The 27,125-nt window shown below is 46.9% G+C and overlaps 1 protein-coding gene across 1 annotated transcript in view; it reads right to left on the bottom strand.

Annotated features, from left to right (window-relative positions):
• LOC139272906 (adenylate cyclase type 8-like) overlaps window positions 1-27,125 on the bottom strand; it is a gene marked incomplete at its 3' end in the record, with an annotated part of 426,014 nt that overhangs the window by 271,053 nt on the left and 127,836 nt on the right. The window contains exon 9 of the mRNA XM_070889007.1: window positions 1,627-1,727. Coding sequence (XP_070745108.1) covers window positions 1,627-1,727 — 101 coding nt within the window. The remainder of the gene's footprint in view (window positions 1-1,626; window positions 1,728-27,125) is intronic.

Genomic DNA, 27,125 nt, shown 5'->3' with positions numbered 1-27,125 from the left:
AATAAGACACTCCAGAGTGAGGAACAGGCCTTAGGGGCCGGCTTATATACAGTGCTCCCAAGGGATGAGCTCCTTGGTGGCAGAACATGGGAGTGCATGCTTTACAGATACACAACAATGGGAACATAGTAACATGGGAATGTGGTGACATGGGAATGTGGTAACATGGGAACGTGGTAACATGGGAACATGAGAACGTGGCAACATGGGAACATGGGAACTTTGTAACATACTAACATGGGAACATAGTAACATGGGAACATAGTAACATGGGAATGTGGTAACATGGGAACATGGGAACATAGTAACATGGGAACATGGTAACATGGGAACATGGGAACGTGGTGACATGGGAATGTGATAACATGGGAACATGGGAACGTGGCAACATGGGAACATGGTAACATGGTAACATGGGAACATGGTAACATGGTAACATGGGAACATGGGAACATGGGAACATAGTAACATGGAAACGTGGTAACATGGGAACGTGGTAACATGGGAACATGGGAACATAGTAGCATGGGAATGTGGGAACGTGGTGACATGGGAATGTGGTAACATGGGAACATGTGAACATAGTAACATGGGAACGTGGTAACATGGGAACATGGTAACATGAGAACATGAGAACGTGGTAACATGGGAACATGGTAACTTTGTAACATACTAACATGGGAACATAGTAACATGGGAACATAGTAACATGGGAACATGGTAACATGGGAACGTGGTAACATGGGAACATGGGAACTTTGTAACATACTAACATGGGAACATAGTAACATGGGAACATAGTAACATGGTAACATGGGAACGTGGTAACATGGGAACATGGTAACATGGGAACATGGGAACTTGGTAACATACTAACATGGGAACATAGTAACATGGAAACATAGTAACATCAGAATGTGGTAACATGGGAACATGGTAACATGGGAACGTGGTAACATGCTAACATGGGAATGTGGTAACATGGGAACATAGTAACATGGGAATGTGGTAACGTGGGAACATGGGAATATGGGAACGTGGTAACATGGGAACATAGTAACATGGAAACATAGTAACATGGGAACATAGTAACATGGGAACACGGTAACATGGGAACATGGGAATGTGGTAACATGGGAACATGGGAATGTGGTAACATGGGAACATAGCAACATGGGAATGTGGTAACATGGGAACGTAGTAATATGGGAACGTGGTAACATGGGAACATGGGAATGTGGTAACATGGGAACATAGTAACATGGGAACACGGTAACATGGGAACACGGTAACATGGGAATGTGGTAACATGGGAACATGGGAACGTAGTAACATGGGAACAATGAAAATAATGGCATAGTAACATAGTACTAGTTTCAGACAAGAGAAAACCTTCGGCACATCTCGCCCACCTATCCACAGTATTTTCTCGATGCATTTCAAATAAACCTAGAATCTCATTCATTGCCCACAACCTGTCCTGTTCCTGTTGAAACCCACTAGATTTCTTCTTTCATCGAAGCCACTCTGCAATGTACTTTACACTGGTATTGACTCTACTTACATTGGTGTGGGCCTCAATCTGGGCTGGGTAAACACAATGAATCAATGTCAGTCAATACTTACTCAGGTACTACGAACAAGAGCTGCACACCGAGAATGAACAGCATCATGATGAAAGCGCAGACCATGTTAGACTTGAAAACCACATCTCGTAACCTGCGATACTGAACATCAGAGAGAAAGATCAGTGAATGCCCAGAATACTGACATCATTTAGTGATCAGAGCCACATCAACCCACCGGCTGTGCCAGTCACAGAAAGAACACAGCGTCTCAGGGGGTTATATATCGGCTCGATGTATTCAGTTATAAGATAGCCTCCATTTCTCGCCAAACAAAAGGGCTGACAACTCCATGCCCCTCCCCATTCCCCACTGCCCTTAGAAAATGCTCAGGACAGGCAGAGAACAGAATATTAATGTGCACGAACTCTTCCAACCCTGATCAGACTGGGAGACTGGGCGGAGAGAGAGGAGAGAGAGGGAGCGAGAGGGGGAGAGAGAGAGGGGGAGAGAGAGGGTGCGAGAGAATGGGAGAGAGAGGGAGCGAGAAAGGGAGAGAGACGGGGAGAGAGAGGGAGAGAGAGAGTGGGAGAGAGGGGGAATGAGAAAGGGAGAGAGAGGGGGAGAGAGAGGGAGAGAGAAGGGGTGAGCGGGGGAGAGAGAGGGAGTGAGAGAGTGGGAGAGAGAGGGAGCGAGAGGGGGAGAGAGAGAGGGGGAGAGAGAGGGTGCGAGAGAATGGGAGAGAGAGGGAGCGAGAAAGGGAGAGAGACGGGGAGAGAGAGGGAGAGAGAGAGTGGGAGAGAGAGGGAATGAGAAAGGGAGAGAGAGGGGGAGAGAGAGGGAGAGAGAAGGGGTGAGCGGGGGAGAGAGAGGGAGCGAGAGAGTGGGAGAGAGGGGTGGCAAGAGAGGGAGAGAGAAGGGGAGAGAGAGGGAGAGGAGGGGAGAGAGGGGGGAGCGAGAAAGAGGGAGAGAGGGGGAGAGAGAGGCTGAGAGGGAGAGAGAGGCTGAGAGAGAGAGGGAGAGGGAGAGAGAGAGCGGGACAGAGAGGCTGAGAGAGAGAGGGAGAGGGAGAGAGAGAGGGGGACAGAGAGGGGGACAGAGAGGGGGGACAGAGAGGGGGAGAGAGGGGGAGAGAGAGGGGGGAGAGGCGTAGACAGATTGGAGAGAGAGAAGGAAATTGCTGTGAGTGGAGGACTTCTAATGTAATACCCTTGTTTAAAAAGGGAGGAAGGGATAGGCCGAGTAATTACAGGCCTTTCAGCCTAACCTCAGTGGTGGGAAAATTATTGGAAAAAAATCCTGCAAGTCAGGATAAATCTACATTTGGAAAGGCAAGGATTAATTAGGGACAGTCAGCGCGGATTTGTTAAGGGAAGATCGTGTTTGACATAGAAACATAGAAAATAGGTGCAGGAGTAGGCCATTCGGCCCTTCAAGCCTGCACCACCATTCAATAAGATCATGGCTGATCATTCCCTCAGTACCCCTTTCCTGCTTTCTCTCCATACCCCTTGATCCCTTTAGCCATAAGGGCCATATCTAACTCCCTCTTGAATATATTCAATGAACTGGCATCAACAACTCTCTGCAGCAGGGAATTCCACAGGTTAACAACTCTCTGAGTGAAGAAGTTTCTCCTCATCTCAGTCCTAAATGGCCTACCCCTTATCCTAAGACCGTGTCCCCTGGTTCTGGACTTCCCCAACATCGGGAACATTCTTCCCGCATCTAACCTGTCCAGTCCCGTCAGAATCTTATATGTTTCTATGAGATAAATATGAAACCCTGGATTGAACTGAGAACCTTGACTAAACGGATTGAATTTTTTGAGGAGGTAATCAAGAGGGTCGATGAGGGTAGTGCGTACGATGTAGTATATATGGACTTTAGTAAAGCTTTTGATGAGGTCCCACATGGTAGGCTGGTCATGAAGGTTAAAGCCCATGGGATCCAGGGCAAAGTGGCAAGTTGGATCCAAAATTGGCTCAGAGGTAGGAAGCAAAGGGCAATGGCTGATGGATGTTTTTGTGACTGGAAGGATGTTTCCAGTGCGGTTCCGCAGGGCTCAGTACTGGGTCCCTTGCTTTTTGTGGTATATATCAATGATTTAGATTTGAATAAAGGGAGTATGATTAAGAAGTTTGCAGATGACACTAAAATTGTCTGTGTGTTTGATAATGAAGAGGAAAGTCATGGGCTGCAGGAGGATATCAATCTACTGGTCAGGTGGGCAGAGCAGTGGCAAATGGAATTTAATTCAGAGAAGTGTGAGGTGATGCAGTTTGGGAGGGCTAATAAGCAAAGGGTATACACATTAAGCGGTAGGCCACTTAATAATGTCGATGAACAAAGGGACCTTGGAGTGCTTGTCCACAGATCCCTGAAAGTAGCAGGCCAGGTGGATTAGGTGGTTCAGAAAAGCATATGGAATGTTTGCCTTTATTGACCGAGGCATAGAATACAAGTGCAGGAAGATTATGCTTAAATTGTATAATACTTTAGTTAGGCCACAGCTGCATGCAGTTCTGGTTGCCGTATTACAGGAAAGACATGATTGCACTAGAGAGGGTGCAGAGGAGATTTACCAGGATGCTGCCTGGAATGGAGAATCTTAGTTATGAGGACAGATTGGATAGGCCAGGTTTGTTCTCATTGGAGCAGTGGAGCTTGAGAGGAGACCTCATTGAGGTGTACAAAATTTTGAGGGGCCTGGACATAGTGGATAGCAAGGGTCTATTTCTATTGGTAGAGGGGTCTATTACGAGGGGGCATAGTTTTAAGGTGGTTGGTGGAAGGTTTAGAGGAGATTTGAGGGAGGGGCTTCACGCAGAGGGTTGTGGGGATCTGGAACTCGCTGCCTGGAAGAGTGGTGGATGCAGAAACCTTCACCACTTTTAAGAGATGATTGGATGTGCACTTAAAGTGCAGTAACCTGCAGGGTTACGGACCTAGAGCTGGTAATTGGGATTAGACTGGATGACCTTTAGTTGGATGGTGCAGATACGATGGTAAGTACTGCAGGGAATAGAATACATGATCTCCTGGACTAGTGTCGATCGCCCGGATGGGTCGGAGAGGAATTATCCCAGATTTTTTTGCCCAATTGACCTGGGTTTTTATCTGTTTTTTGCCTCTCCCGGGAGATCACATGGCTCCGGTTGGGGTGGAGTGTAGAATGTTTCAGTGTAAGGGGTGTCACAGTTGTGTGGGGCAGACTGGTTGGGCTGGGTGCTCTTTACCTTTCCGCCATTGTTCATTGTTCTTCGGTTTATATGTAACCTTCAGGGCTGCTGACCGAGGGCCATGCGGCACTTTTTCGGCCGGCGCGGACACGATGGGCTGAAATGGCCTCCTTCTGTGCTGTAAATTTCTATGTTTTTATGAGAGGGGAGAGAGACTGGGATACAGATTGGAGAGAGAGATGGAGACAGAGAGGAGGAGAGAGATGAGAGATGGAGACTGAGAGAGGGGGGAGAGAGATGGAGAGAGATGTTGGAAAGTGTGAGGTCATGCACTTTGGCAGAAAAAATCAAAGAGCAAGTTATTATTTAAATGGAGAAAGATTGCAAAGTGCCGCAGTACAGCGGGACCTGGGGGTACTTCTGCATGAAACACAAAAGGTTAGTATGCAGGTACTGCAAGTGATCAGGAAGGCCAATGGTATCTTGGCCTTTAGTGCAAAGGGGATGGAGTATAAAAGTAGGGAAGTCTTGCTACAGTTATACAGGCTATTGGTGAGGCCACACCTGGAATACTGCGTGCAGTTTTGGTTTCCATATTTACGAAAGGATATACTTGCTTTGGAGTCAGTTCAGAGAAGGTTCACTAGATTGATTCCGAAGATGAGGGGGTTGACTTATGAGGAAAGGTTGAGTAGGTTGGGCCTTTACTCATTGGAATTCAGAAGAATGAGAGGTGATCTTACTGAAACGTATAAGATTATGAGGGGGCTTGACAAGGTGGATGCAGAGAGGATGTTTCCACTGATGGGAGAGACTAGAACTAGAGGGCATGATCTTAGAATAAGGGGCTGTCCATTTAAAACTGAGATGAGGAGGAATTTCTTCTCTCAGAGGGTTGTAAATCTGTGGAATTCGCTGCCCCAGAGAGCTGTGGAAGCTGGGACATTGAATATATTTAAGACAGAAATAGACAGTTTCTTAAGCGATAAGGGGTTATGGGGAGCGGGCAGGGAGGTAGACCTGAGTCCATGATCAGATCACCTGTGATCTTATCGAATGGCAGAGCAGGCTCGAGGGGCCAAGTGGCCTACTCCTGCTCGTATTTCTTATGTTCTTATGAGAGGGGAAAGAGATGTAGACAGATGGAGACAAAGGGGGAAAGAGAGGGAGAGAGGGGGAGAGATGGGGAGTGAGAGAGAGGGGGGGGGAGAGCGGGGGAGAGAGAGGGGAAGAGAGAGGGGAAGAGAGAGGGAAGAGAGAGGGAAGAGAGAGATAGGGGAGAGAGAGATGGAGACAGATGAGATAGAGAGAGGGGAGAGAGAGAGGTGGAGAGAGAGAGGGGAGAGAAATAGAGGATAAAGATAGGGGCAAGAGATAGAGACAAGAGATAGGGGAGAGAGATGGAGACAAAGAGGCTATTGAGGTAAATTGGGAGAAAGAATACTGAAGAGGTGAGCAGTGCTGGAGAGTTCAAACTATACAGGAGCGGAAGTCTGTGTGGAGCAGATGAACGCACAATGCACGCACCTCTCTCATGTACAGAGAAGGCGATCTCCCAAACAGTCTTATAGTTGAGTTTGTAGAGTTCATGATTAAATATGAAATGCTTCAGATTACAGGTGTAAGATAAAGATTGAGAAGGATTCATAAGTTAGACAATGTCCAAAATTATAAAATGCAAAAAGCTGATTTTAAGGGGATGGGAATGAAACTAGGGAAAATAAATTGGAAACTTTTCTGACAAGCAAAGAAATAGAAGAGCAGGAGGAAATATTTAAACCGGTGATCAATAGAGTTCAGGAGAAATATATCCCACTGAAAGCAGCAACTAACTAACCAGCAATGACAAGCAATGGCCAGCAATAAGGGCAACATTGAAACTGAAGAAAAAGGCACACGTTAAAGGTGCTATATAAATATAAGTTGTTGTTGTATGATCTAAGGTAGGTTTACAGTGTACGTCTGTGAACACATGAAGCATGGTAAACAAGGTGGTGATCTGTAGGCACAAGTACCCACATGGGAATATAACAGAGATCTGGCTCAAAAAGGGGCAGGATTGGGGATTAAATATTCCTGGATATAGGGTGTTCAGGAAAGATAGGGAAGGAAAGATAGGAGGTGGTATGGCAGTATTGGTTAAGGAGAATGTTCCAGTGCTGGAGAGAGAGGATGTCCTGGAGGGGTCAAGGACAGAAGCTAGAGTTAAGAAACAATAGAGGTGCCAATACATTACCCGGTGTACTCGATAGGCCACCAACTAGTGGGGAAATATAGAGAAGCAAGTTTGCTGAGAAATTAGAACGATGCAAGAACTGTAGAGTAGTGACAATGGGGGACTTCAACTGTCCCAATATAGACTGGGATAGTAATAGTGTAACGGGCAGAGAGGGGGAAGAATTTCTGAAGTGTGTTCTGGAGAACTTGCTTGATCAGTTTGTTTCCGGCCTGATGAGGGAGGAGGCATTGCTGGATCTGGTCCTGGGGAGTGTGGTAGGTCAGGTGGGGCAAGTGTCAGTCGGGGAACATTTAGGGAACAGCGATCATAGTATCATAAGCTTGAGATTAGCTATGGAAACGGACCGGGAGCAATCTAGAGTAAAAATACTTAATTGGAGGAAGGCAAATTTCAGTGGGATGAGAACGGATCTGGCCCGGATAAACTGGAATCAAAGATTGTCAGGCAAAACTGTCGTGGAACAATGGGCTGCCTTTGATGAGGAGGTGGTTCGGGTACAGTCACAGTACATTCCCACGAGGGGCATTGGTCGGGCAATTAAAGTCAGAGCTCTCTGATGACGAAAGAGATAGCGAGTAGAGATAGAGAGTATGAAGAAGCAGTAAAAGAGTGTGTACGACAGATGTCAGGTCGAAAATATATCTAAGAATCAGGCTAAAGATAGAAAGTTTGGAGGAGAAAGTTGTTGAGGCCAATTCACTAAATATATTCAAAAAGGAGTTAGATGTAGTCCTTACTACTAGGGGGATCAAGGGGTATGGTGAGAAAGCAGGAATGGGGTACTGAAGTTGCATGTTCAGCCATGAACTCATTGAATGGTGGTGCAGGCTCGAAGGGCCGAATGGCCTACTCCTGCACCTATTTTCTATGTTTCTATGTTTCTAAAAGAAAATAAGAGGGGCAAAGAGAGAATTGCAAATGTTACACCCTTGTTCAAAAAAGGGTGTAAAGATAAACCCAGCAACTACAGACCGAGTTTAACCTCTGGAGTGGGGAAGCTTTTAGATACAATAATCAGGGACAAAATTAACAGTCACTTGGACAAATGTGGATTAATTAAGGAACGCCAGCATGGATGTATCAGAGAGGGTTGATGAGGGCAATGCAGTTGACGTGGTGTACATGGCGTTTGACAAAGTGCCACATAATCAGCTTACAGCAAAGTTGAAGCCCGTGGAATAAAAGGGACAGGGGCAGTGTGGATACGGGATTGTCTCAGTGACAGGGAACAGAGAGTAGTGGGGAACGGTTGTTTCTCGGACTGGAGGAAGGTATACAGTGGTGTTCCCCAGGGGTCGGGACTGGGACCACTGCTTTTCCTGATATATATTAATGATTTAGACTTGTGTGTACAGGGCACAATTTCAAAATTTGCAGATGACACAAAACTTGGAAGTATAGTGAACAGTGAGGGGGATAGTGTTAGACTTCAGGAAGACAGACAGGCTGGTGGGATGGGCGGACACGGGGCAGATGAAATTTAACGCAAAAAAGTGCAAAGTGATACATTTTGGTGAAAAGAATGAGGAGAAGAAATATAAACTATATGTACAATCCTAAAGGGGGTGCACGAACCGAGAGACCTGACAGTATATGTGCATGTTGGAGCAGATTTTTGGACATATACTTGATTAGTATACGGGACCAAACATTTGTTTTATTTTCCCCTTTAATGAATTTTGTAAGGGGCAATACTGATGCATTATGCTTTATATAAAAAAAACAGTTAGACTTCAAGGTATGCTGGCCTTGAGTTATGGAGATAGGAAAGTGAGATAATGAACACTGGAGAGTTAAGTGCTGGGTATGTTTGTTTATACCGGTGCCAAAAGCCTGCACTTGTTTATACTGCCCTGTCACAATGCAGGATGGTTTATATCAAAAGCTTAGCCTTCGATAGTAAAAGCTTTGCAGTGCTAAAGCATGTGTTGTAAAGTGACGTAATTTGTAAGATAAAATACCTTCACTGGAGATACTAATTTGAGAATTGGTTCAAAGACAGGGGTCTTTAACACTTCTCCCAAAGCTTTGTCTCCGATTTAATAAACCTCTCTTTATATATTATACAGTCTCGGAAATATTTTTCCACAACAAAATGGCGTCACGACAGGATACTGTCTGATCAGACGTGATCACTTAAGACAGTATCTGGAATCTGGTGTTAGAGACTGAAAAGAGAGGTGTACGGGCACGACGGGATAGTGTATAAGATACGAGTAAGTAGATAGCTGGAAGAGGCTGACTAACCAGTTTGAGTTGTCCCTTTAGTAAATAAGGTTGGTGCGGAAGGGAACTGATCGATCCAACCCAGAGCCGAAAACTCCGGTGGTAAGGAAACACGCTAGCTTTGTTGCGAAGTCAAAGGATCTCCACAGAGTAGTCGTGGCCGTGAGTATTACAGAAACAAAGGGAAACGTCCGAGACTGGCGAACATGGAAGGTAAGGAAGGGAATGTAAAACGCGGGCTGCCCGGGTCATTAATTAATTCCTATCATTAATTGTAACTTGCGTAATTACGTAATGCCATAAAAAAAAGCTGATAGTGACTATCTTAAGTGACATATGGATCCAGACATAAGCTTTGTTGAATGAAGAGAGACTTTTGTGAGTGTCTATTTTGAATGAAGAGAGTACTCGAGTGATTTTGACTGTAGAATGAATGAAAGCCTGCTTGGGAAGGTGTGGAGTTGCCTGCCTGTTTTAGCTCCACCCACTCTTTCCAAACAGAGTGAAATGTTTTTTTTAACCCTTCGTAGTGTTGTCCTGTATGTGGGAAGTTTAAGAAACTGTGAACCTTATGGTATTACATTTTAAGTTAGAAACGAAGGTGTGGATATTTTCGGATGATAAGTTACGGAGCTAGGAAATGCACAAAGGATAGGTTTGTTGACTAAAAGATAAAAATACATGGTCCCGGTAGTAAAAAAAAAAAAATTTGACACGCTCACTTATTTGTCGAAAGAAAACATGCAATTGAGTTGAAAGACATAAAGAATGCCTTTTAAAACGCTCCCATTTTCCTTTGTGTAAAACCTTGACACGAAAGCTTCTAGCTCAGTAAAAAAAAAGATTTTTAAATTTAGAAATACCTTCAGGGATCAGGTCAAACTCCTGGGCGAGTGGTGAGCTATCTGTGAAGGTGTAAAAGGGACTTTTGAAAAAGGCTAAAACAGTAAGCTTTGGCAGTTTAGAAAAGAAAAAGATAAAGCAAGAAAAGGTCTCTGCCACGGGAACAGGAGGAGGGCAGAAAAGGGGGACTTGCCATAATTGTGGAAAACCGGGCCATTTTGCCAGGGAATGCAAAGGGAAAGGCAGTGAAAAGCAATGTACGTATTGTGGTAAGAAAAGGCACCTGGAAGCGACATGCTATGGTAAAAATGGCTATCCTAATAAGGCAAGGACCCTGTCAGAACAGGAATACCAGCAGTGGCAGGTGTACAAAGCCACCCTGTGATGTCCGGTGGCCCCTGTACAAAGTAAAAAGGAGGGAAGGATATATGTGTCTGCACTAGCAGGGGGCCGACAGTGTGAGATGCTAGTGGACACGGGAGCCTCAATATCCATTACCAATATGCCCCTTCCCGTCACCGACAAGAAGGATCTGATAAACGGAATAGATGGACGGCCCACACTGGCCTACTTGAGTACCACCCAATTGGTGGAAATTGATAACTTATATATACCCATGAGATTTTACGTATGCAAGAATGGTGAGGGAACAATATTGGGGAATGATGTAATGAGGGAATTTAAGGCCCTGATTGATTGCGGCAAGGGGAAACTGACATGGCCAAAGGCGGATGGCAGTAAGGGAGATTTAGGACAGATAACCCACCATGTGGAAAGTTTAGGTGTAGCTACAGCCACAAAAACTGACTGGCTTATCGGGACTGGAGGGTATGGAGGCATATGTGCCTCTGTGCCCGGGGTCTGGGCACAGACAAAATTGGATACCGGAAAGGCGAAGCTGGATCCTATTAAAGTCCCTGGACCACCTCATAAACCACACCGACAATACCCTATAAGACCTGAAGCTAGAACAGCGGTTGTAGAAATAGTAAAAGGGCTAGTGGAAAAGGGTATCTTAAAAGAAACAGTTAGCACCACTAACTCCCCAACATGGCCGGTAGGGAAACCAGATGGGAGTTATAGACTCACTATCAACTACACTGCCCTTAACAAGGTCACCCCCAAATTACACCCGATAGTGGCCAGCCCCTCCACAATCCTTACCTCATAGAGTGGGGCCCTGAACAAGAACAGGCGTACAGTAAACTCAAGTCAGAACTAGTCTCCGTACCTGGATTGGGACTGCCTGACATGAGTAAGGATTTCCACATCCACTGTAACAATGAGATGGGTTCTATATGGCCGTGGTCACCCAAGATCACGGGGATAAAAGGAGACCTATAGCCTATTACTCTACCACCGAAAGCTCGGTGGTGACTGGGTTATCCAGATGTATAGCCGCGCTAGATTGCGCAGCTTGGGCGGTAAAACTTAAGCGAGCCTGTGGTGATGACTGGAAACATCATTCTCCACACTAAACACACATTGGTAGAAATGTTAAACACAGGAAAACTGAGAACCGTATCTAATATGAGACGGGCAAAGTGGGAAGCAGTCCTCTTAACACCCAACAAAGCGGTAACCATAATTAGGGATGTAGGAAACAACCCTGCAGAAGGTATGATGGGTGAGGGGGAACCGCACTTTTGTGAAGAGGTATGTGAGGATATGGAAGAGGATAGAATAAAAGATGCCCCCCCTTCAAACCGCAGAACAAACCTTGTTTGTGGACGGCTCAGGAAAATACGTAGAGGGACTACCTCGTACCGGATGGGCCGTAGTTAACCAGGATCTAGAGACAGTCGAATCAGGGCGAATTAATGGGGGGTCGTCAGCTCAAGTGGCAGAACTGGTAGCCCTCACCCGGGCACTGGAATTATCGGAAAATAAGATTGTTAATATCTATACGGACAGTAGGTATGCATTCGGGGTAGTACACGATTATATGACAGCATGAGGGAGAAGGGGTGTTTGCGATGGATAAAGACATAACTTACTAAATACCAGTTGATATCAGCTGTGAAAAAGATATTGGTTTAATTAGAAAAAAAAAAGAATTTGAAGAGGTAAAAAACACTCTCCATTGATAATGATTTTAAATTATTAAAATTAAGTCAGTGCCGCTGGGGCCCGAGACCAACAGATAAGTATTGAGAAACTACACCAGGACACTTCTGAGGAGGAAATAGGTATGTGGACAAAGCAGGGCACAACGCAAGGGAAGGATAACGTTTGGAGACAAAACGACAAGGTAATGGTGCCTGAATGCATACAGAATACCTTATTGGAGTTGCACCATGGCCTTTCCCATTCAGGATGAGAGGCCATGACCGGGAGTCTTGGGAGAGATTGGTGATGGAAAGGGATGGGGAGAGATATTGCCAAATATTGCCATCGATGCGTTACGTGCGCACAATATAATCCAGGCAGGCCCATTAAAACTAAAATGGGACACCAGCCCTGTCCACGGGGGCCGTGGGAACACGTGCAGATTGATTTCACAGGTCCTTTGCCCCCATCCCATGGAACAAGATATTGCCGAGTGATTATAGATCAATTTACCCGGTGGGTGGACGCTTTTCCCACACGTGATTGCACTGCCTCAACAGTGGCAAGGATATTGACCGAGCAGGTGATTCCCCGATGGGGAGTGCCTCAACAGTGGCAAGGATATTGACCAAGCAGGTGATTCCCCGATGGGGAGTGCCTCAACAGTGGCAAGGATATTGACCGAGCAGGTGATTCCCCGATGGGGAGTGCCTCAACAGTGGCAAGGATATTGACCGAGCAGGTGATTCCCCGATGGGGAGTGCCTCAACAGTGGCAAGGATATTGACCGAGCAGGTGATTCCCCGATGGGGAGTGCCTCAACAGTGGCAAGGATATTGACCGAGCAGGTGATTCCCCGATGGGGAGTGCCTCAACAGTGGCAAGGATATTGACCGAGCAGGTGATTCCCCGATGGGGAGTGCCTCTTCACATAGATTCCGACCACTTCACCGGGAATGTTGTAAAAACAATATGCCAGCTGATGAGCATCAAACAAAAATTCCACATCCCCTAGCACCCGCAGAGTTCTGGGATGGTAGAGCGCATGAACCGTACCCTTAAGAACGCCCTGGCAAAGGCCCTGCAAACATCAGGAAAAACGTGGACGGAAGTATTACCCATTATATTGATGAAGTTAAGAGCCACGACAAACCGGACAACCGGATTAACTCCTTATGAACTAATGACAGGAAGGGAGATGCAATTACCAGAGAACATCATAACAGGGGGGGCGATGTAGGCCCATTAAAAGACAAAATAAAACGGTATGTTTTGGAACTAAGTACTCAATTAAAAGGGATGCGTAAATTAGTTAGGGACAATCAGGAAGAAAGAGACGCGGAAGCAGAGCTTACAAAGCTCCCTGAAGTCCCGTTGGCGGGAAGTCGCGTTATGGTAAGGGTCCTCCCGGGAAAACCGGGGTTTGCCCCAAAAATGGATAGGACCGTATGAGGTTATAATCAGCAGGGACACTTGTGCCTGCATCGATGTTAAAGGGAACAGACAATGGAAGCATTGGACCCAGCTTCAGGTTTTTGAACCAGCCGTTTAGCACACGCATTAGTTGTTGTTGTTTGTCTATTTACAGATTGACAGCGAGAGATTCTTCAAGCAAGCCATACGGCCATTTTGCCTTTGATTATTTGTTAATTATAGAGTAATAAGATGAAACTATATATTGCGATCGGTGCGATTATCATAGTTCGTGTTAGGTCCAGCCTGCTAGCTAGATCGAAACGAGAGTTACATGTGAATACCTTTTTGTACATGTCTTATGTTTATGCGCAAAATGAGAACTTTTCCAGTTGCTGGGTATGTTCGCACATCCCCATACATAGCAAAGGAGGCATCCCTTTGAGGTCAATCTCCCTTAACATCTCGGAAGTAGCAGAGTGGGTAATGCGACCAAACGGTACAGGGGAAGTAAATGATACTTGGAACCAGAGTGGGGATAAAGAAACGTGGAGATAGGGGGGTTACCTTTTGGATACATTTGACGGATGGTACCAGCCGGAATACAATAGGTCGGTACGACCCCCGTTCCTGGTTTTGACCAACACCTCAGGAGTTGGAAGGCCCACCGCTGACATTTGTTTCACTAGAAACCTGACTGGTGAGGAAACAGGTTTTGTAGCAGGATATAGCAATTGTACGCAATACTTTAACCTCACCAGGTGGAACATAACAGCCAGCGAAACAACAAACCAGGGGTTCTTTGAAATAGAGGGTTTGAAGAATCAGACACATAGCCAGGACTGGGACCCTAAGATTAGGTGGCGATGGGGGCTGAGAGAGAGATTGGGATCGAATCTAACAGCATACAATGGAACTTATTTTGTGTGCGGGCATAAGGCCTACCCCTGGTTGCCTCAGAACTGGAGGGGGTCCTGTTATTTGGGATATGTGGTCCCTTTTGTCAGACAGGTACGTACTTTAGCAGAAGTACAGACACCAGGTCGACTAAGACGAGATCTTACCCCGGTAGAGAGGCTATTTGGGGTCATGATGCTCCCATTCGGGATAGGACGCACCATGGATGAATTATGTAACCTAGAGAGGGTACTGGAACAGATAGTTAACAACACTGCTGAAGCAATGGAGGGCATAACGGCTGAAATGGTAGCCATACTCACAATGTTACTCCAGAACCGAATGGCCCTAGATACTAGCACAAAGTGGGGGCACATGTGCCTTAATTGGAGCTGAATGTTGCACTTACATTCCCGATAATTCAGAAAACATAACCAACCTCGCTGATCACATAAGAAGGGAGGTAAAGAAGTTATCCATGACAGCAGGAGGATCTGGCTGGTTTGACTGGCTGTTAGGGGGATCCTGGGGGTCCTATCTTATGCATGGAGTAATTATTCTGGTTGTAATAATAATTACTTGCTGTCTGATTATCGGGTGTTTTAATATCTGCTGTAAAGTTATGATGGCCCGACTGATGCCAGTAGCCAGTGTAATCGCCGAAGAAGAAGCACACCTGATGGAAATACCTGAAGACACAAAGGATGAAGAAACAGACGACAATGACACTGACCACTATCTTTGAAGGGTAGCCTAGAGCTACAGGCAAGGTGGACATACGGAACATCAGGGAAGTAACATACCCCAAAGGACGAATATATGACACCATGCTACTATCATTGTGGTCATCTGGATTCCGTGAACATCCTCCAGGACCAAAAGGGGGAATATTGTTGGAGCGGATTTTTGGACATATACTTGATTAGTATACGGGACCAAACATTTGTTTTATTTTCCCCTTTAATGAATTTTGTAAGGGGCCATACTGATGCATTATGCTTTATATAAAAAAAAACAGTTAGACTTCAAGGTATGCTGGCCTTGAGTTATGGAGATAGGAAAGTGAGAAAATGAACACTGGAGAGTTAAGTGCTGGGTATGTTTGTTTATACCGGTGCCAAAAGTCTGCACTTGTTTATACTGCCCTGTCACAATGCAGGATGGTTTATATCAAAAGCTTAGCCTTCGATAGTAAAAGTTTTGTAGTGCTAAAGCATGTGTTGTAAAGTGACGTAATTTCTAAGATAAAAGAACTTCACTGCAGATACCAATTTGAGAATTGGTTCAAAGACAGGGGTCTTTAACACTTCTCCCAAAGCTTTGTCTCCGATTTAATAAACCTCTTCTTTATATATTATACAGTCTCGGAAATATTTTTCCACAACATGCATAAGTTACTGAAGGTGGCATTGCAGGTTAAGAAAACTTACAGGATCCAGGGTTTCATGAATAAAGGTATAGGAACATAAGAAATCGGAGCAGGAGCAGGCCATTCGGCCCCTTGAGCCTGCTCCGCCATTCTATAAGATCATGGCTGATCTGATCTTGGCCTCAACTCCACTTCCCTGCCTGCACCCCATAACCCTTCACTCCCTTATCTTTCAAAAATCTATCTATCTCTGTCTTAAATATATGCAATGACCCAGCCTCCACAGCTCTCTGGGGCAGAGAATTCCACAGATTTACAACCCTCTGAGAGAAGAGATTCCTCCTCATCTCAGTTCTAAATGGGCGACCCCTTATTCTGAAACTACGTCCCATAGTTCTAGATTCCCCCACGAGGGGAAACATCCTCTCTGCATCCACCTTGTCGAGCCCCCTCAGTATCTCATGTTTCAATAAGGTCACCTCTCATTCTTCTAAACTGCAATGAGTATAGGCCCAACCTGCTCAACCTTTCTTCATAAGTCAACCCCCTCATGATCTTATCAGATCAGCCATGATCTTATTGAATGGTGGAGCAGGCTCAAGAGGCCAAATGGCCTACTCCTGCTCCTATTTCTTATGTTCTCATCTCAGGAATCAACCCCGTGAACCATCTCTGAACAGCCTCCAATGCAAGTATATCCTTCCTTAAATACGGAGACCAAAACTGTGCGCAGTACTCCAGGTGTGGTCTCACCAATACCCTGTACAGTTGTAGCAGGACTTCTTTGCTTTTATACTCCATCCCTCTTCCATTTGCCTTCCTGATCACTTGCTGTACCTACATTACTAACTTTTCGTGTTTCATGTACAAGTACCCCCAGTACTGCAGCATTTTGTAATCTCTCTCCATTTAAATAATAATTTGCTTTATTATTTTTCTTGCCAAAGTGGATAACCTCACACTTTCCCACATTATACTCCATCGGCCAAATGTTTGCCCATTCACTTAGCTGGTCAATATCCCCGTGCAGATTCTTTGTGTCCTCCTCACAACTTGCTTTCCCACCTATCTTTGTACAAAAGCGTGCAAATGATAATGAACCTGGTTCGGCCTCAACTGAAGTACTGTGTCCAATTCTGGTCACCGTACATTAGGAAGGATGTGAAGGCCTTAGAGAAGATACAGAAAAGATTTACGAGAATGATTCCAGGGATGAGGGACTTCAGTTATGGGGAGAGACTGGAGAAGCTGGGGTTGTTCTCCTTGGAGCAGAGAAGGTTGAGAGGAGATTTGAAATGTTGAGGTGTTCAACATCATGAGGGGTCTGGACAGAGTAGATGGAGAGAGACTGTTCCCATTGGTGGAAGGGTCGGGAACCAGAGGACACAGATTTAAGGTGATTGGCAAAAGAATCAAAGGCGACATGAGGAAAAACATTTTTACGCAGCGAGTGGTTAGGATCTGGAATGCACGGCCTGAGAGGGTGGGGGAGGCAGACTCAATCATGGCTTTCAAAAGGGGGTAAGTACCTGAAAGAAAATAACTTGCCGTGCTATGGGGAAAGGGCGGGGGAGTGGGACTGGCTGAGGTGCTCTTGCAGAGATCCGGCACGGGCTCGACGGGTCGAATGGCCTCCTTCTGTGCTGTAACCGTTCTGTGATTCTATATTCTATATTCTGTGATTCTATACACCAGCTGGCCGACAGCCATGATGTGTGAGGATTTTTCATCGCAGTCAAGGCCACCTATGGTCCAAACTCCCAAGGCCCCACCCCACTCCTGGCCAAGAACGGGGAAATACTCATCAAGGACACCGAGGCAGTCAGGGCCCGCTGGAAGGAGCACTTCGAAGATCTCCTCAACCGAGACTCTGCCTTTGACTCGAGTGTTCTCGACTCCATTCCTCAGCATGCAACCCGCCACCACCTCAGTGAGACCCCAACACTGCACGAGGTAGAAAAAGCCATAAGACAGCTTAAGAACATCAAAGCTACGGGAACGGATGGAATCCCCGCTGAGGCACTGAAGTATGGCGGAGAGGCGCTGTTGGCGCGGATACATGACCTCATCTCTCTCATCTGGAGGGAGGAGAGCATGCCGGGAGATCTCAGAGATGCAGTGATCGTGATCATCTTTAAAAAGGGGACAAGTCCGACTGCGGTAACTACAGGGGAATCTCCCTATCAGCCACTGGGAAAGTTGTCGCTCGGGTCCTCCTCAACCGATTTCTCCCTGTGGCCGAGGAGCTCCTCCCAGAGTCACAGTGCGGGTTTCGTTCCCTACGGGGCACAACAGACATGATCTTTGCAGTGCGACAGCTGCAGGAAAAATGCAGGGAGCAGCGCCAGCCCTTATACAGGGCCTTCTTCGATCTTACGAAGGCCTTTGACACTGTCAACCGTGAGGGTCGATGGAGCGTCCTCCTCCGTTTCGGATGCCCCCAAAAGTTTGTCACCATTCTCGGCCTGATCCACGATGACATGCAGGCCGTGATCCTTACCAACAGATCCATTACAGACCCAATACACATCCGGACCGGGGTCAAACAGGGCTGTGTCATCGCTCCAACCCTCTTCTCAATCTTCCTCGCCGCCATGCTCCACCTCACAGTCAACAAGCTCCCCGCTGGAGTGGAACTAAACTACAGAACCAGTGGGAAGCTGTTTAACCTTCGCCGTCTCCAGGCCAGGTCCAAGATCACCCCAACCTCTGTCGTTGAGCTACAGTACGCGGACGACGCCTGCGTCTGTGCACATTCAGAGGCTGAACTCCAGGACATAGTCAATGTATTTACTGAGGTGTATGAAAACATCCGTAAGACAACGATCCTCCACCAGCCTGTCCTCGCTGCACAGCCCTCCCCCCCAATCATCAAGATCCACGGTGCGGCCCTGGACAACGTGGACCATTTCCCATACCTCGGGGGCCTCGTATCAACAAGTGCAGACATTGACAACGAGATTCAACACCGCCTCCAGTGCACCAGCACAGCCTTCGGCCGCCTGAGGAAAAGAGTGTTTGAAGACCAGGCCCTCGAAACTGTCACCAAGCTCATGGTCTACAGGGCTGCAGTAATATCCGGCCTCCTGTATGGCTCAGAAACATGGACCATGTACAGTAGATACCTCAAGTCGCTGGAGAAATACCACCAACAATGTCTCCGCAAGATCCTACAAAGCCCTTGGGAGGACGCACCAAGTTTAGCGTCCTCGACCAGGCCAACATCCTCAACATTGAAGCACTGACCACACTTGATCAGCTCCGCTGGGCAGGCCACATCGTTTTCATGCCAGACACGAGACTCCCAAAGCAAGCGCTCTACTCGGAACTCCTTCACGGCAAACGAGCCAAAGGTGGACAGAGGAAACGTTACAAGGACGCCCTCAAAGCCTCCCTGATAAAGTGCAACACCCCCACTGACACCTGGGAGTCCCTGGCCAAAGACCGCCCTAAGTGGAGGAAGTGCATCCGGGAGGGCGCTGAGCACCTCGCGTCTCATCACCGAGAGCATGCAGAAACCAAGTGCAGGCAGCGGAAGGAGCGTGCGGCAAACCAGTCCCACCCTCCCTTTCCCTCAACCACTGTCTGTCCCACCTGTGACAGGGACTGTGGTTCCTGTATTAGACTGTTCAGTCACCAAAGGACTCATGCTGAGAGTGGAAGCCGAGGGACTGCCTATGATGATGATGATTATTGTCATGTGTGTACATTCTGTTTGTAGCCACCAGATGGCATCATTGTTGGAGGCCACTGAACAGCACGCACATGATGCTGCTCAGACATAACAGGCCAGCCATTTTGAGAGTCAGGCACTTTGGGCCTAAATAAAGCAGAGCCAAGGTTGGACCTTGCTTAGTTAAACAGTACTCAATTTTGAACCTTTATTGCACACATAACATTTAGCGACGAGAACACAAGAACCTTTGTTTGCAAAACGAGCACGATTGGATTTTTAGAGCGATTCGTGGATGGAGAAAATTGGGCAGACTTTGTCAGCCGTTTGAACCAGTACTTCGTGGCCAACACAATGAAGGGGGTCGATGATGCAGATCAGCACCAGGCTGTGTTCCTCACTGTGTGCGGTTCAAAGATCTACGGCCTGATAAAGAATCTACTCATGCCTAGTGATCCAACAGAGAAAACATACGAGGAAACATAGGAACATAGAAAATAGGTGCAGGAGTAGGCCATTCGGCCCTTCGAGCCTGCACCACCATTCAATATGATCATGGCTGATTATGCAACCTCAGTACCCCATTCCTGCTTTCTCTCCATACCCCTTGATCCCTTTAGCCGTAAGGGCCACATCTAACTCCCTCTTGAATATATCTAACGAACTGGCCTCAACAACTCTCTGTGGTTGAGAATTCCAGAGGCTCACAATTCTCTGAGGATTTGTGTACATTGGTACGGGAGCACCACAAACCATACGACAGCATCATCATCTCGAGGTACAGGTTTTATACACACGTTCGATCGGAGGGCCAGAGCACGGCGGAATTCGTTACCGACTTGAGACATCTAGCGGGACCGTGCAAGTTCGGGACATGCTGCGGGACCTCTTTGTTCTCGGTATCAACCACGAGGTGATCCTGTGCAAACTTCTGGCGGTGGAGGAGTTGGATTTAAAAAGGGCCATCCAGATCGCTCAATCATGTATGACGACGGAAGGAGTTTAATAGCGGTGTAGAACCGAACCGCGGCAAGTACTGTAAATGCGAGTGATTCGACATTCGGCAGAGTGGCACATGGCAGGGCCTATCCGGCTGCGTTGGCGAAACCTGTGGCTGCCCAAGTCCGCCAGCGGGACTGTTGTGTATTGTCCAGGTACATTAAATGTATAAGTACAATGGTGCGCCACAGAGGGCGCTGTGGTGGGAGACCTGAAAGTACCTGCAAGACAGAGTATAAAAGGCTGCCCACCACACCTGAGAGGCACTCTGGAGATACACAATAAAGGATTAAGGTCACAGCAGTTACTACAACACCAGACTGTGTGGAGTCTGTGATTTGTGTGCTACATACACCACAGGGACTGTATCTGACTTCTCCGTGTTGGCGTTGTGGGGGTAATCACCGGCACCAGCAGTGCCGATTTAAGCAATATAGTTGCAAAGGCTGTCTGAGAGTGGGGCATCTCCAATTCAATTTTCCGCAGATGAGCAAGCGAGCTGTGACACACCACGTGGAGGATGAGAGTCAGACTAGCGCGGATCCAGATACGCAATCCGCAATGCCAGAGGAGGCAGTGTATGGACTGTACTCCATCATAACCAAGAGTAAACCAATTTTGATTAATGTGAAGTTTAACAGGATACTGATAGTGATGGAACTGGACACGGGGGCGAGTCAATCGATCATGAATGAGAGGGCATTTAATAAGCTGTGGGGATACTAATACAGTGAGGCCCAGCTGAGCCCAGTTAACGCCAAGCTGTACATGTACACCAAAGAACTGATAAAGGTGATTGGCAATGCACAAATTAATGTGACATATAACAGTGCGGTTCACGAGATACCGCTATGGATTGTTCCAGGCAATGGCCCAATGCTGTTCGGCAGGAGCTGGTTGGAGAAAATCAGATGCGACTGGAATGACATAAAGGCTTTGTCATCGGAGGAAGAAACATGTGCCCAAGTATTGAGCTAGTTCCCCTCGCTGTTCGAACCGGGTATCGGTAACTTCACGTGGAATCAGATACAAGACCCTTCCATTATAAATCTCATGCAGTGCTGTATATGATGAGGGAGAAGGTTGAAGTTGAGCTGGACAGACTCCAGCGTGAAAGGATCACATCACCGGTCGAATTTAATGAATGGGCCAGCCCCATTGTTCCTGTGCTGAAAAGTGATGACACAGTCAGAATCTGTGGAGATTACAAGGCTACGATCAACAGGGTTTCGAAACAAGATCAGTACCCGTTACCGAAGGCTGATGATTTGTTTGCGACGCTAGTCGGAGGGAAATCATTCACAAAACTGGACTTGACGTCGGCCTGTATGACACAGGAGTTGGTCGAGATGTTGAAGAGACTTACGTGCATTAACACACACAAAGGACCGTTTATTTACCACAGGTGCCCTTTCGGAATTCGCTCGGCTGTAGCAACATTCCAGAGGAATATGGAAAGTCTACTGAAGTCCGTTCCCAGAACCGTCGTGTTTCAAGATGACATCCTGATCACCGGTCGTGACTCCAAGGAACATCTGCACAACCTGGAAGAGGTTCTATTGCATTTGGACAGAGTGGGACTCAGACTGAAACGCTCGAAGTGCGTCTTCATGGCACCGGAGGTAAAATTTCTCGGGAGGAAAATTGCTGTTGATGGCATCAAACCTACTGACGTGAAAACCAAGGCCATCAAGAATGCACCCAAGCCGCAGAATGTGATGGAGCTGCGTTCGTTCCTGGGTCTACTCAACCACTTTGGTAACTTCCCACCTAAATTGAGCACCTTACTTGAACCACTGCACATGCTATTGAGAAAAGGCAACAACTGGGTGTGGGGCGCATCGCAAGACAGAGCTTTCGAGAAAGCCACCAATCTGCTTTGCTCGAACAAGCTGCTGGTACATTATGACCCATGTAAACGTTTAGTTTTGGCCTGTGAAACATCGTCATATGGAATTGGTTGCGTACTCCAACAATTCAATGAGTCGGGGAAACTTCAACCTGCCAAGTATGCACCCAAAAATTTGTCTAAAGCAGAAAGAGCCTACAGTATGGCAGAAAAAGAAGCTTTAGCGTGTGGTGTACGGTGTTAAAAAGATGCATCAATACCTGTTCGGTCTGAGGTTCGAATTAGAGACCGATCACAAGCCGCTTATTTCGTTGTTTTCTGAGAGCAAAGATATCCATACCATGACTTCAACCTGCATCCAAAGGTGGGCGCTGACATTATCTGCCTATGATTATGTCATCCGCCACAGACCTGGCACAGAGAATTGTGCCGATGCTTTGAGCCGGTTGCCGTTGCCCACACCGGAGGTGGAAATGCCACAACCGGCGGATTTAGTGTTAATCATGGATGCTTTTGGAGAGTGAAGGAACCCCTGTCACAGCTCAACAAGTTAAGACCTGGACCAGCCAGGACCCGATTTTATCGGTGGTAAAGGGTTGCATCCTCAAAGGGGATTGGTCTGCCATCTAAGCAAATGTGCGAGGAGACCGAACGGTACATTCATCACAAGGACGAACTGACTATTGTGGGGCAATCGAGTTGTAATGCCCAAGAAAGGGAGAGAGAAGTTTGTGCATGAGTTACACAGCACACACCCTGGTAGAGTGATGATGAAGACCATCGCCAGGTCCCATATATGGTGGCCAGGAATTGATTCTGAGCTGGAAGCATGTGTGCATCAGTGCAACACCTACATGCAGCTCAGCAAAGTACCAGCGGAATCACCGCTGAGTCTGTGGTCATGTCCATCCAAACCTTGGTCCAGGATCCATGTAGATTTTGCAGATCCCTTCCTGGGCAAGATGTTTTTAGTGGTGGTGGACGCTTATTCAAAGTGGATAGAATACATAATCATGTCATCCAGCACGTCCACGGCAACCATAGAAAATCTCAATGTCATGTTCGCGACACATGGTCTGCCTGACATAGTGATGAGCGACAATGGGTCGTGTTTCACCAGTCAGGAGTTTCAGGAGTTTGTGAAACTTAACAGCATAAAACATGTAAGGTCAGCACCGTTCAAGCCTGCGTCCAACGGGCAAGCAGAACGTGCAGTACAAATTATCAAGCAAAGCATGAGGAGAATAACCCAAGGGTCACTGCAGACCCACTTGTCCTGCATACTGCTGGTTACAGGACAAGACCCCACACACTCACAGGGGTCTCGCCTGCTGAACTCATGATGAAAAGAGATCTTAAGACCAAGCTATCTCTGGTACACCTGGATTTAAATAATCATGTTGAATACAGAAGACAAAGTCAACAAGGTTACCACGATCGCACAACTGTGTCACGTGAGATTTCTGTTAATGATCCTGTATATGTGTTGAATTATGATCAAGGTCACAAATGTATCGCTGGTACAGTCATGGCCAAGGAGGGCAACAGAGTATTTGTTATTAAGCTCAAGAATGGGCAAACTTGCAGGAACCACATGGATCAGACAAAGCTGAGGCACACAGACGAGCCAGAGCAGTCGGACGAAGAAACCATCGACGACCAACCAACCTACCAGCAGCCTTCAGTGGGTTCAAGGGTCATCAGTGAACCTGGAATTTCCATCACAGACATGTTCAATAAAAATGGACTTGTAATTCCTGACATGGCCACTGCCATGCCCAACAAGTCAGTCATCCAGCCACCAGCCACAACAGACCCCGCACACTCACCCAAGGCTGGAATCGAACTGAGACGATCAAGCCAGGAGTGCAAAGCACCAGACCATCTCAACCTGTAAAAGACTGTGATAAGATCTCAGAGGTGGGTATTGTCATGTATGTACATTCAGTTTGTAGCCACCAGATGGCGTCATTGTTGGAAGCCACTGAGCAGCATGCACATGGTGCTGCTCTGGTAAAAAAGGCCAGCCATTTGAGAGTCAGACACTTTGGGCCTAAATAAAGCAGAGCCAAGATTGTACCTAGCTTTGTTAAGTACTCAGTTTGAACCTTTATTGCATACATAACAGTTATGATCATTGAGTCCAGAAGGTTATAAAATGCCGAATCAAAAGATCAAGTGTTGTTCCTTGAGGTTACGTTGAGCTTTATTGGAACAGTGTAGGCCGAGGATGGAGAGATCAGAGTGGGAGTGGAGTGAGGAATTAAAGTGACAGGCGACCGGAAGCTCAGAGTTACGTTTGCAGACTGAACGGAGGTGTTCCGCAAAGCAGTCACCCAATCTGCGTTGGGTCTCCCTAGTGTAGTGGAGACCACATCATGAGCAACAAATACAGTATACTCTTTTTTAAATTAATTCCGGGATGTGGGCATTGCTGGCGAGGTCGGCATTTATTGCCCATCCCTAATTGCCCCTTGTGAAGGTGGTGGTGGTGAGCCGCCTTCTTGAACCGCTGTAGTCCGTGTGGTGAAAGGGCTCAGTGCTGTTAGGGAGGGAGTTCCAGGATTGTGACCCAGCGACGATGAAGGAACGGCCGATATATTTCCAAGTCAGGATGGTGTGTGACTGGGAGGGGAACGTGGAGGTGGTGGTGTTCCCATGCACCTGCTGCCCTTGTCCTTCTAGGTGGTAGAGGTCGCGGGTTTGGGAGGTGCTGTTGAAGAAGCCTTGGTGAGTTGCTGCAGTGCATCTTGTAGATGGTACACACTGCAGCCAGGGGGCGCCGGTGGTGGAGGGAGTGAGTGTTGAAGGTGGTGGATGGGGAGCCGATCAAGTGGCTGCTTTGTCCTGGATGGTGTCGAGCTTCTCGAGTGTTGTTGGAGCTGCACTCATCCAGGCAAGTGGAGAGTATTCCATCACACTCCTGACTTAGAAACATAGAAACATAGAAAATAGGTGCAGGAGTAGGCCATTCGGCCCTTCTAGCCTGCACCGCCATTCAATGAGTTCATGGCTGAACATTCAACTTCAGTACCCCATTCCTGCTTTCTCGCCATACCCCTTGATCCCCCTAGCAGTAAGGACCTCATCTAACTCCTTTTTGAATATATTTAGTGAATTGGCCTCAACAACTTTCTGTGGTAGAGAATTCCACAGGTTCACCACTCTCTGGGTGAAGAAGTTCCTCCGCATCTCGGTCCTAAATGGCTTACCCCTTATCCTTAGACTGTGACCCCTGGTTCTGGACTTCCCCAACATTGGGAACATTCTTCCTGCATCTAACCTGTCTAACCCCGTCAGAATTTTATATGTTTCTATGAGGTCCCCTCTCATTCTTCTGAACTCCAGTGAATACAAGCCCAGTTGATCCAGTCTTTCTTGATAGGTCAGTCCCGCCATCCCGGGAATCAGTCTGGTGAACCTTCGCTGCACTCCCTCAATAGCAAGAATGTCCTTCCTCAGGTTAGGAGACCAAAACTGTACACAATACTCCAGGTGTGGCCTCACCAATGCCCTGTACAACTGTAGCAACACCTCCCTGCCCCTGTACTCAAATCCCCTTGCTATGAAGGCCAACATGCCATTTGCTTTCTTAACCGCCTGCTGCACCTGCATGCCAACTTTCAATGACTGATGTACCATGACACCCAGGTCTCTTTGCACCTCCCCTTTTCCTAATCTGTCACCATTCAGATAATAGTCTGTCTCTCTGTTTTTACCACCAAAGTGGATAACCTCACATTTATCCACATTATACTTCATCTGCCATGCATTTGCCCACTCACCTAACCTATCCAAGTCGCTCTGCAGCCTCACAGCATCCTCCTCGCAACTCACACTGCCACCCAACTTAGTGTCATCCGCAAATTTGGAGATACTACATTTAATCCCCTCATCTAAATCATTAATGTACAGTGTAAACAGCTGGGGCCCCAGCACAGAACCTTGCGGTACCCCACTAGTCACTGCCTGCCATTCTGAAAAGTACCCATTTACTCCTACTCTTTGCTTCCTGTCTGACAACCAGTTCTCAATCCATGTCAGTACACTACCCCCAATCCCATGTGCTCTAACTTTGCACATCAATCTCTTGTGTGGGACCTTGTCGAACGCCTTCTGAAAGTCCAAATATACCACATCAACTGGTTCTCCCTTATCCACTCTACTGGAAACATCCTCAAAAAATTCCAGAAGATTTGTCAAGCATGATTTCCCTTTCACAAATCCATGCTGACTTGGACCTATCATGTCACCTCTTTCCAAATGCACTGCTATGACATCCTTAATAATTGATTCCATCATTTTACCCACTACCGATGTCAGGCTGACCGGTCTATAATTCCCTGTTTTCTCTCTCCCTCCTTTTTTAAAAAGTGGGGTTACATTGGCTACCCTCCACTCCATAGGAACTGATCCAGAGTCAATGGAATGTTGGAAAATGACTGTCAACGCATCCACTATTTCCAAGGCCACCTCCTTAAGTACTCTGGGATGCAGTCCATCAGGCCCTGGGGATTTATCGGCCTTCAATCCCATCAATTTCCCCAACACAATTTCCCGGCTAATAAGGATTTCCCTCAGTTCCTCCTCCTTACTAGACCCCCCGACCCCTTTTATAACCGGAAGGTTGTTCGTGTCCTCCTTCGTGAATACCGAACCAAAGTACTTGTTCAATTGGTCCGCCATTTCTTTGTTCCCCGTTATGACTTCCCCTGATTCTGACTGCAGGGGACCTACATTTGTCTTTACTAACCTTTTTCTCTTTACATATCTATAGAAACTTTTGCAATCCGTCTTAATGTTCCCTGCAAGCTTCTTCTC

This window comes from Pristiophorus japonicus, chromosome 9 (assembly GCF_044704955.1).
Source record: "Pristiophorus japonicus isolate sPriJap1 chromosome 9, sPriJap1.hap1, whole genome shotgun sequence".
Lineage (NCBI taxonomy): Eukaryota > Metazoa > Chordata > Chondrichthyes > Pristiophoridae > Pristiophorus > Pristiophorus japonicus.
The sequence above is the reverse complement of the archived record's forward strand: the minus strand, read 5'-3'. Positions and strand labels throughout refer to the sequence as shown.